Source organism: Salarias fasciatus, chromosome 16 (assembly GCF_902148845.1).
Source record: "Salarias fasciatus chromosome 16, fSalaFa1.1, whole genome shotgun sequence".
In the NCBI taxonomy this organism is placed as follows: domain Eukaryota; kingdom Metazoa; phylum Chordata; class Actinopteri; order Blenniiformes; family Blenniidae; genus Salarias; species Salarias fasciatus.
The window spans coordinates 24,462,037-24,474,347 of record NC_043760.1 but is presented as its reverse complement, the minus strand read 5'-3'; the positions used below and the strand labels follow the sequence as shown (position 1 = coordinate 24,474,347).

General features: G+C 42.3%; 1 protein-coding gene across 1 annotated transcript; it reads right to left on the bottom strand.

Moving 5' to 3' along the window:
• Window positions 1-9,714: 9,714 nt before the first annotated feature.
• Window positions 9,715-11,975, bottom strand: sox21b (SRY-box transcription factor 21b). The gene is made up of 2 exons (XM_030112567.1): window positions 11,735-11,975; window positions 9,715-11,571 (listed from the first exon to the last, which is right to left on the bottom strand). Exon 2 carries the CDS (start codon window positions 11,554-11,556, stop codon window positions 10,810-10,812), a length of 747 nt encoding a protein of 248 aa, XP_029968427.1. The 5' UTR covers window positions 11,557-11,571; window positions 11,735-11,975; the 3' UTR covers window positions 9,715-10,809.
• Window positions 11,976-12,311: the final 336 nt, after the last annotated feature.

Sequence of the window (12,311 nt, the reverse complement as noted above, 5' to 3'; positions counted from 1 at the left end):
GTCCTGACCCGGGATCCCTCTCCCTCCCCGCTCGCTCCGCTGAGGAGGAGGAGGAGGAGGAGGAGGAGGATCTGGGGATCGCGGGGCACAAAGTGCTTGAAGCCTGTGCCTTTGTTGGGGCAAGCTGGTCGAGAACAACCCCCCCACCGCCGCCACCAGCAGATATGCTGACAGCCTCACAGGAGCAAGAGAAGAAGTTGAAGCAAGAAAGTGCACCCTTCAAACTTTCTAGTGCAGTGCTAGGAATTCTATTTTTTCTCAACAAAGATTTATACATATTTATACAAGCCCAAATACTGATAGGAAGGTGGCAGAAAAAAATCTTGGAATTGCAGAGGTAAACTATATGTAAATGCCATAAAGTAATAGACTTGTAGTGCAAATCACACCATTTTATCTTTAATTTTGCTTTCGTACCCTCCCCACTCCCCCCCATCCTCTTTCCTCTGGCTTAAAGGTGCATCAGAGATATGCATTTAAGCATATTCAGAACACGGGGCGTGAAATTAAATGTGTGGCAGAGTGAGAAAAATATACAGACGCTGGAGATGCCTTAAAAATAGTCATTTATGCAGATGGAGAGGAGTGAAATCATTTGCAATGGGATGACCCTCTCTCCAAGCATTTCTCCCCTCACTGTTCTTCCCTAATCTTGCACTGTATCTTCATTTTTCATTGAACTCGCCAGTTTGCTGCTAAGCAGCCTTGTAGATAAGGCAAAGTGCTAAAAGGAGACGACAGAAGGAGCTCAGTGGGCCCGTTTCTATTGCACTTTCACCCAAGGCAATGGGCAGAATTTAACGGATTCCTTCCAACATATGTTTTTGCCAGATAAGTAAACAGTGTGTGTCGGAAATGAAAAAAAAGCATTTGCAATTTAATGACATTACAGCTCCCAGCTTAGCCCGCCGTGCTGCGAGGCGAGGAGCAGAGAAAGGGGAGAGCGGAAGAATGGAACCGGGTGTCATCAATGTTTTTTTTTTCTCTTTTTCCTTGCAAGAAGCAGCACTGAATTCTTCTTATTCTTTTCAAACCCCTTCCCTTCTCCATCCCTTTCCTGCTATTTTGTTCTCTTGCCCATAGTTTCCTCGCCTTTGTCGGAATGAAATTATCTATTATTTTATTCAGAAAACTTGCCATCCCCTACCATTCCACCCTCTTCAACATCTGATTCTCTCAGATTTCCTGAGCTAAAGCACATCTGCCCTGGCCATGGGTGTCCTCTCTCTCTCTCTCTCTCTCTCTCTCTCTCTCTTACTCCCTTTACTCTCTCACTCTCTTTTTTCTTTCACTTACCTTCCTCCCTTCCCTTCTTTGTCTGGCTTCATCAAAGTGCAATAGATGCTTGGCACAATAAAGAAGCGCAAGGAGCCCCCACCTTGCCATAACGTTGGGGCTTAATGTGAGGACCGGTGATGACTTAGGGAGAGAATCTGGGCAGACGTTATATTTCAGTGGCTGTAAACGATCCATCCGATGTGAGACTCAGTGATTTCCCCTCTTTTCTCCCTACCGGCTGTCAGACAGCTGCCTTATTATAGAAGGCTAATTGTGCAGGAAAGCAGATTATGAGAGTGGTGGGATGTACTCCTTGACCATGTGCTAATGTGATGACAAGTTTGGGGACCCTCTAAGCAAAAGGCGTCGCACGCCAGGGCACTTTTGGCACTGGCTATAATCTGCCTTTGGTATTAACTCAGCAAACCGGCTTGTTTGAGTATGGATCAATCGCTCGCTCATTATTTTTACAAGAAAGCTTTATATTCAAGGCGCTTTCCTGGTGTTGATCTCTCATTAACCATGCTATGTAAATGCACTGGCAATCCCTGTGTAAGGGATACGTCACCCCAGGGCCCAGGCTTGCAGAAGCATGTTAAGGAGAAGAAGGGGCAGGAAATTTGGGTCAGTTGCCTTCGCCAAAACTTGAATTTCAGGTTTTCCTTAAAGCCCCCCTGCTCAGCTTTTCTCTTTTAATGTGTTTTTGTTTGGTGATGTTATGTTTTAAATGTCAGCCCTGGAGCTGTCCAGCAATTTAGTACGCACAAAAAGCCCTGTCTCAGTATTGCTTCCAAGTCTTCATGTTACCTCTGTAATCGCTGCTGGCTGCAACATTACACACACTCCATTCACCCCTGGTCTTTTATCACCTCTGAGTGTATTGACTGTACAGGTGAAGGGTTAGATCGGGTCAGAGCAAGGTGATAATATTACAGGACCAACAGAAAACGCCTGGTTCATTGTGCCTGTTGTTGATGCGGCGTTATTAAACAACCCGCCGCTAAGCTAACGTATTTGTCTGAGCAGAAAGGACCTGACACATGACACTGGATCCGGAATCTGCATGAGCTGAATTAGCTGTCGAGATGCATTGTGCATCAAATTAAGGGGGGAAATATTTCAACTTGTTTACTCATTTCTCTCTCTCACACACACACTCATACACATACACACACACACAAACATCCAACAATTCATGGTGCTCCGACATCTGTTTGCCTGACAAGAGGATCACGAGGCACGTGTTCTGAGAAATGGAGGATTCTGCCATATTTGGCTTCGCCGCGCACTGGCACGGTGAATGACGCAACAGGAAAACCAAGCTGACAGCACCAGGCATCGGCTCTGCGCTCCTTTTGCGCCCTACATACATAAATCTCTTATTATTGCTCTGTGTTGGCTATGTGTATTTTTACACCTGTCTGCACTGATGTCAAAGTGTAGAGGTTTGGCTTTAGACATCCAAGTTCATTTGTGCCTCTTGTGAGAGTTTATATGTGGAGAGAGGGGGGGCAAAAATATGATGCTATTTCAAGATTCCTCTTCCATTTTGAATGGGGCTGTCAAAGGGCACTGTTCCACTTGACCCATTTTATTTTTCCGTACAAACAACTTCTATGTGCTTGAATTAACATGCGGAAAGTTGAGCACTTTTCTGAGGGTCTGCCAAATGTCAGGGCCCAGTTTTTATTTCTATATTCCATAAATTCTCGCTGATAAAGGTAGCCCGGGCGGCTGTTTACGTTGAAGGAATAGTAAGCTGAATACAAACTCTGTGTAGTACATGCGGGATGATAAAGGGAGACATTTGGAGAGAAGGACCTCTTAGTGGCTCAAAGGAGAGACGGAGAGAAACAGAGATGTCTCTCTGTCTGCAGGTACTTCAGCAGCTCCTAGCCTTCTATCATTTTTTTTGTTGGCAGCACTGCGAGAGTGAAGGCCAGGCTTTTGATTGCTTTCCCTGTTTCACATCCTTTTATAGATCCCCTTTCTTCCCACACACAAGGAAACAAAGCAAGTATAAATACTATGTTCAAAAGCCATTACCTTCAATGTAACCCTTTTCACAGTAACAAAGAACATGGAAAATTTCCACAACACACTTTGACTAGGCACAGCGTGATGGTGTGGCTAAAGAGTATGGGATGTCTGAAGGACCCCTGCATATGATGTCTACTAGGACCATACATAATAGATTTGTTCTGAGGACCTCCATATTACTTCCCAATTAAGGTATGAAGTCATGCTCCTTCATCAGTATAACTAATGGCACGTTTCATGAAGCAGCCATGTTTTGAGATTAAAGACGTGTTTTGCACGTGTTGGATTTTCTGCTGAATATGATAAGGTGCCCACACAAATTATTGCTTTACTGTCATCAAGGTACACGCTCCTGCATTCTTTATATCGTCATTACTAAGGCATCCATAGGGTTGTTCCAGTGCATTACCCCGTGGCTGCAGTAAAAAAAAAAAAAAAAAAAAAATGTGTGTGTAGAACAGGAAAACAATCTGACAGCCGCATACGTGAGATCAATGTCAGCTCGATCAAACGAGCCAGCACACGGGACGCCGTGTCCCTCAATATGTAAACAGCTGCGAGGAAAATCACCTTTCACAACGTCGGGGCCGGAGTTTAGACAGGAGGAGGGGAAAACGGGAGCAAGTAATCCAAGTTCTCATGGGATGAATGGAGTCTTCAGGATCCCGACACTGCAGCACAAAAAGATCCGTTCATGGAGCAACATCTGATCTATTTTACCACTGTTAATTACAACAAGTCTACTGAATTTGACTGCTAAACCGCCGTATCACAATACAAGGTATGAATCCCAAGTCAAGCCTCGCACGGCATAATCCTGTTAAAATGTAATAAATAATCCGTGTGCATTAATGTTGGCAAAATTTCATTTTAATAAGTTCTTGTAAAATCGAGAGGAAGGGGGGCGGCAGTGGGGGGGGTTGATGGCATTACAGCTCACTCACGTCAAGTGTGGATGTGAGTGTGCAGGAAGGAATCATTCCTTCTCATTAAAGGTGCAATCTTCGAGCCCCCCAGATCTTTGTTGTAATAACTGGGGAAAATAATCTCTTTTATTGATAGGCACATGTAGCAGAGTATGCCAACTGACAGGTACTTATCTTTTGCCTGTGTCCTGTGTTACTGAAAGATATAATTCTTTGTGACTGCTCCTCGGGGCATCAGCTCTTCAACTTCATTATTTCTACTTATGATAGATATATTTTTTTCCTCCCTTGAAAAACCTGAGAATTAATACGAGAGCCAGCAATCTCAGCCAGCGGTCATTTGGAAATGGAACAAAAAATGTCATGTCAGTTTAAAGAACATTTGTTAAGGCTGCTCACTGACATTATTCTAATTTATTGATGGATTCATAGAATAATCCTATGCAGTGTGTTTTAGGTTATTAACTTAATGATTTCAGTGGCTTCCTAGCAGCCAGAGAATCTTTTTGAGAAGTATAATCTTGTTAAAACTGTGATTATGTCACCCCCCAAAAAAACATTTAAACTCCCCCTCTTGCAAAGTTGATATATTAGCGCTTGTAGACGGTGTTCTCCAGTTATACATTTTCAAGCAGCTTTTGTAATATCTGAAAATAATTTGTTAAAAAAAAAAGAGAGAGAGAACTGTTCCCTTATTTAATACAGAATTTAAAGTCATTAATGCAGTGAGTTCCTTTAGACAGCAGTGGGAGCTTTAGAGTCAAACAACCTGCTCAGAGAAAAAAGTCTTCTTCTCACTTTCCCCTCTGTTTTAAGATTTGAATCAGACACAACACACAAACACACTCTCATGCTGCGAGTGTGTTCACGCCAGACAACGGCGCAGTTATCCCAGCCTGTGTTCTCAGAAAGAAAGCCAACTATTTAGAGATGAAGGCTGAATTGAACCTCAGACTGTTTTTCTGTGCCTTTTTGTGTGTGTGTGTGTGTGTGTGTGTGTGTGTTTGGGTGCGTTTAATTCACAATCTGATGAGAAACGTTAACCTTCATGTTGGCTTTGCTTCCCCGGTTGTTTGAGCTCCCTCAGATTCCACCACTGTGTTTAAAAACTCACTATTAAAGATGGGTTTTTAAAAAAAAAAAATCAATATTTTTCTTCCCTTGAACTATTTTTTTTTCTGACATTATTAAAATCCTTTACTGCCTGCTGAAGTGCATCAGAGTGGTAACTTATTTCTGTGCGGAAACTGCACAACATTTTATGAAGACAGGGAAATATGCAATAGTGTCACAGCACAGGTATGACATGAACCTGAAAAATCCCACTTTTTTACCCCGTAATGCACACAATCCTGACAGCTATCATTAAATATAGAAATAATATTGATAAAATTAGCATGATATAATTTTAAATATATTTTCCTCTGATTTGATTCAATGTAAATCAAGTTATTGATAAAGAAATGTATGTTTACTATTACATTATACAGTAACAAAATTGATTCCCAGCTCTTGTATTTGATGTTTAACGGCTTCATAGATGTCTGTTAAAATACATAAATGAATTTATATAAAATATTAGGAATGATCACAGCATGTGAAACTTTTTGTATCTAACAATGTTTTTGGAGTTAATTCTCTGAGTCTCAAAATTCATGTATAAAATTAAATTAAATTTTGTGTTGTTTCTGCAAATTTTGTCATGTTTTTTAACTTGCCGCACAGAAAAAGTGTTAACGGGTCTGTAGAAAGCGCAAAATTGTGTGTTTTCCTCTCAGGAATGTGGCTGCGAGGTTTTCACACGGCACCAAAACATCTTTAGAAAGATTCACTAAAGATGTGAAAACTGAAAATACCTTTTATCGACATGAAGAGGCGACTTAAAGTGTGTTTTCCGACGCGTCTCAGCAAATCCAGCTGGGACGTCGCTTTATAAAACAGTGAAGCCAGACAACCCCCCCAAGTTCACTCACCTGTAAAACCCATGATCACCCCAACTACCCCCCCCACCCTCAAGCCCATCACCCATCCACACCCCTCACCACACCTCCACCTACTTTGCCCCCAACCTAATTCAAGCATTTCCTCTCTGAACTCCGGCAGGGGTCCGTCAACTTATTGCATTATGTACTATTAAACAAACTTGGACTTCTTAAGAGCAGAGTCAGACTTCAGAGGCTGTGTGGCATGTTTATAGGGATGGACTGTACAGTACACAGAGATTTCTCATTTCTCCCGGTGACCTTGGGCACAGTGACATGTACGGTTTTGAGGCTTTGATTTGCCATGTTGGGGTGTTGCGGAAAAAGGTGCAATGCAAGATAATTTTAGCATTTTTTCCCTCCTGGGAGCATAGAGAAGTAAGAAATACAGCGGTTCATACTCTGGAGATTACAGGTAATATGACACACAGCCTTCATAAACATTCTTGACCCAACCTGATGATGGAGATATTGCTTCAGGAGAGACTTTTCACACTTTGATTTGCCTAAAATGAGATGGGAGAAGCCAGTGATCAGACTCTTTGAGGTTCCTCGCAGAGAGAAACCGGCACTGGCTGTATATCTCCCAGCGTTACACACTGCACACCCATGCTATGACAGCCAGGTGAGCAGGAGGCAGACTCCTGCAAACAAATTGAGAAAATATCCTCAAACAGATGATATTGATGTATTATTCATGTCAGAAAAAATACTAAAATGATCCATCTCAGGCCATTGAAGCCAGGTGATAATCCACATGCTTGTGGGGCAGCCCTGGGCGAATTAGAGAGGAGCGAAGCATTGTACATCCCTCTGAGGTCAACATGGTTGAACTTGTGATACATATGTATGTTAATTTGCCTAATCTCACTTCTACAAATGTCTTACAGGCACATAAAGGGTTTAGCACTGACACATAATGATATCAGGGCATCAGGCGGGGAGCTTATGGAAACATGAGGCAACCGTGGCTATAAATCTTAAAGGCACCTTTGTACCGCCTGTCGTTGTGTACAGTAAGACACCATGATGTGTATTTTTTAATTCCCTTTAATTTTTGTATTTAATAACATTTCTGATTTTGTTTTTTAGTCATAAACAAAATTGGTTGGAAGAAATATTACCTTAATTTGTTGCCTTGAAAACATATTTCCTACATTTTTGTTGGTCTTCTGTGCATCATTTATATAATTCTTAGAACAGCCTTGTAGAAAATTACTTACTTGTTATTACTTTGTTTACCTAAAAAAGGCTAATATTTAGAAACCATATATGCACACATAACTGTGTTTGATTAAATTCTTTGTCTAACCCTTAAAAACACTTGAGTTTATCCATCTTTCACTCCTTTCAGACCTTTTTTTTTTTGGGACACCGAGGCCAAATGGTCATGTTTGTGCATTTTTGCACCTCCTGTCACTTAATGAAACCAAGATCTTATCCCTCATTATATAATGGAGTGGATATAATAAGAGTGTTTATATTGATGTGAATTAAATGTGAGGCCTTGACATCCTCATTTAAAGACTTTAACCTTTAAATGTATTTAATCTACTAAATGGATCTTAAAAAAAAAAAAAACTCAATGATAAAACTCTGTTATTTTTATTTGGAAAAACACAAAATCAAATATTTGAATTGTGATATATCCATTGCAGTGACGTTTGCATTTCTCCCTGCTTTTTGCAGAGAGTTTTGGACTCATGAATGGAAAACATTTTGCAGGAAAAACTTTTCTCCCACTTCTTATTTTTTTTTTTTTTCCAAGTTGCATCTACACCTTTCCCATTCAGTTCCTGTCTTAGACAGAGAGAGAGAAAAAAAACATAGGCTATCTATTCAAAAGGCATTTAGTCCATTTCTTTCTTGGCCGGTAAACCTATTCATCAATTGTTCTGGCTTGTAGATTGCATTCTAATGCTAATCTAGCGTGTTAAATATCTTTTTGTTCCCCTTTCACCGTTTTGTCATTCAGTTTATCCAGTTTTGGCCACCCATTTTATTTATTTATGCGCCTGCTTCTATTCATGCGCTCATGTATTTTTTATTATGTTGTTTCACTGTCATGCAGTGTCAACTCACTCTATTCAATGTGGGCTACTTGAAGGGCTTGGAGGGACAAAGCGTGTACACATTGCACTGCTATTCACTCCGGCCAGCTGGATCGACTGAAAAAAAAACCTTGTGAAAAGAAATCCTCCACAATGGACACAGAAGAAGTGCACAATGCTAACAGTTTTCCAAATACCACTGATTGCTTTCATCACAATGAGGGAAAGCAGCCGCTTTTGCTGAGCTCCACTTCAACAAACAACACTCTCACAAAACCTCCCAACCCACGTTTTGTTCCCAGACAAAACCTCCTCGACCGTCTAAACGCTCCCAGAGTTGAAAAAAGTTCTTTCAGTTTTCTTCCCCTTTTTTCCTCAAGAAAAATATAATAAAGGAAAAAAAAGACTAAAGAAAGAGAAAGAAATGGTCACTGAACTCCTGATGAAAGTTTTTATACAGCTTTGGTAACCTGGTTTATGCTTTGTACAAGGCTGTCTTTAATAATTTTTAGAATATCAAAAGATTGTATTTTAAAATAAATTAAAATAAACCATTAAATTGTATTATTAAATTTAAAAAAAAAAAATCCAGGTGTCAAAGAATGACATCCTCTCCCCTCCCTGCTTGGTCCAGACTGTAAATGGAACTCGGGGTCACCAGCGAGTTATTTTCGGGGCCAAGAAGGAAGTTCCGTGGAGAGAAGTGATCGATGTGTTACACTGGAGAACATGGCTGTGAAAGGGTTTAATTAACCGTGACGGAGATAATTATCCCTGGACTGTCCAAATTAGTTTTGCATAATCGCTCTGATCCTTATGAATTAATCTCCCAGTGTAATCTAGGAGACGCGGTTTGCGTAAATTACGCACCCAGCGCGTTACGGATCTAATAGGAACGGAAATTCCGCGCGCGCAATTACGCACAGACACACACTCGCGCGCGCGCGCGAGCGCTCCCCAAATTTTCGTGCACGCGAGCAGGCCTCGTACACTCGTTTGATCGGCGCAAGGTGTCCAAGATAGTTCACATTAAAAATACACTTGGTTTTCACGTGCGCATGGCTGCGGAGCGCACGCACTCGGCTCAGGTCGGTCCAGACGCTCAAAGAGAAGCTTGTTCTTCTCTCCTCTCTTTTTTTCTTTCTTTTTTTTTTTTTTTTTTAATTCTTCCTCCTTCTCCATGGGAAAAGAAAGCCCCGAGTAGCACACAGTTTTATCTTCCTTCCTATTCACGATTAAAATTGTGATAAATAAGGTTTTGGCTCCTGATAACAATGAGCTGATTTAGATTTCTCCCAGTAATGCCATTCAGCGCGCGGACAAAAGCGGCCTTTGGAGGATACCTTACACTTCACCTGGACTGGAGCAGCAGGAGCAGGGACAGAGAAGATAACAATCTTGTTCATCGCATCAAGAACTGCAGCCGCGATCCCCTTCCGTTTAATCCGAATACGCTTTATTGTAGTCCTTTGCTCAACAAGTGAACAGTAGCAATAGTTTGAAGTACATAACGGTGATTAAAGAAAACACAAAAAACATACAAATTCCATAAGAGTTAGTTAGAAACGTCTTTTTTTTTCTGCTGCACATGATACGAGGAGTGGGAGGGCGGGGATCAAGTAAATTATAAAACCCACTGAATAAACTTCCATCTGCATTCGAAAATGTCAACTTCTTCTTCTTCTTTTACTGGTTAAAGAAAAAAAAAATCTGTTCAGAGAATCCAAACCTGAAAGTTGCGATGCAGTGAAATTGAAATTCCTTTCAAAATAAATTACAACCTCTACGTTTCATGTGCAAAATATTACAGAACTAGTCTTGTCCTTTTTAAAATTGTCTGGGTCACCATAGATTCCACTAAACAATAAATATTACAGACATCTATAAAACGGTTTAAAAACTTAAAATATACACCGGGTTTTCTAGTGAAGTACGTAGGATCCTGGCCCTATCTCAAACACTAAGCCTATAACGGCAAATAAACTAAAATCATTTTATCTGTACACATTTACAGTGTGGTGAACATCCTCCTTGATCCGTGAATTGTAACCATACAACAACTTATCTGTGAGAAAAATGCTGTAATCCTTATTAGTGTGGTCATTGTATCTGCTGCACTTGATTCCAACAGGTTAGTCAAGCAGGTGCAAAAGATAGAAATCGAACAGGGTACCTTTCAAAATGAGCTTTTCACAGGAGCTACCTGCTCTGATTCCCCCCCCCCCCCCCTGTTTTTCTCTAAAACGTGTGCATGTGTGTGCCATCCTGGAGTTCTTCTCCTCCGGGGGTGGAGTGAGGTGATGGCTGTGTAATAATAGATTAGAGAGTTCTCTAAATAAGCATCACCTTAGATAAAGGCATTAATCAATATACATACACATGTGATATCTGAGACGACGAGCACTTCATCACATGTACAAGTTTGTGCATGCATAATAAAAACTCTTGCATGAATAGCTTCTTCTTTTCTTCTTCTTCTTCTTCTTGTTTTGATTTCACATGTCATGTCCACAGCAGTCCGGAGCGGGCCTATCATAACGCCGCGGCGTACGCGGGGTACGGTTCAAGTTGAGGCTTCCCCATCCCGGGGAGCAGGATGTAGGCTAAGGGCGGCTGGAGCCCCGCTGAGGGCCAGGCCGTACAGTTACACGGGATCATGTAGCCCGGGTTCCCCGGGGACGGGTGAGAGTGCGTGTGGGTGTGCGTCCCGCCACCGACGCCGCCAGTCCCGGGGAAAGCCGCAGCGCCTCCCGGCGGGTAGCCCAAAGGAGACGCGTACGGGAACGAGGGCGGGGAGAGCTCGGTCATCTTGGATCCCAGGTCGAAAAAGGAGTAGGGGTTCGTGGACATGGACGGGTTGAAGAAGACCCGGGCCGCCGCGGCCGCCGCCGCCGCCGCCGCCTTATCGGGGTTCCCAATGACCGAGTCGGAAAGTGCTCCAGCGGAAAGCCCGTTAACTTTGAGCGCGTCGTGCTCCCCGAGATTGTAGGGCACCGGGAAAGAAAACTTATCTTTCTTCATCAGCGTCTTGGGCTTCCGCCTCGGTCTGTATTTATAGTCTGGGTGTTCCTTCATGTGCATCGCCCTCAGTCGCTTGGCTTCGTCGATGAATGGCCTTTTCTCAGACTCGGTGAGAAGTTTCCACTCCGCTCCCAGGCGCTTGCTGATCTCGGAGTTGTGCATTTTGGGGTTCTCCTGGGCCATTTTCCTCCGCTGGGCTCTGGACCACACCATGAAAGCGTTCATCGGGCGTTTAACGTGATCCATCGGTTTAGACATGTCGACACGAACTCTCTCTGAGAATAAAAAAAAAAAAAACAAAAAAAAAACCAAACATGTTCAGCCAGAGTGGAAATATCGCACAAAACCTATAATCGCGCACGAGACGACTTCACAAACTTAAAATAATTAAGACTAATTCAGCCTGTGTTCATTAAACAAAAAAAGCTTTACTTACTTAAATCTTTAATTCTTCATCGCAGCGTGTACGATCCAATAAAAAGTAGAAGTGGAAACGTCCTCAAGAGCGCTCCGGTGTTTTCTGCTTCATGGTGGCATCTACCGCTGCTGCGCCTTCGGAGGGGAGGATGCAGGGGGGCAGACGGCGTCTTGTTTTCCTCCGGTCGCCTGAGACTGTCAACCAGCACTCAGCAGCAGCATTCACGCAAGTGGATGATAACTCCCGCCTGCCCCATGTGAAATACTGGATTGTGTGGCAGGTAGTGAAAGTGCATCTGGCGCATGCGCACAAGCGAACGCTGGACCCTTTTTTTTCATATTCCACACTGAGTTTGAAAGGTGAATCTATTTCCTGTTTTATGTCTTTATTTAACACTTATTTGCCTTTATGCCAGCTGCTCTATAGACTCATTTAAATATTATTCTCTCTTATTCTAATGAGAAACTTCCAGCCAGCGGAGTTCAATTAAACTCATTTTCCACACATAATTTTCCGGAAATACCTCAGGATGGCAGCACGTTTGAGCCCTCCACTAATAGGCTGCACTGTCAGATTTTGGAGAAAGTGACTGCAG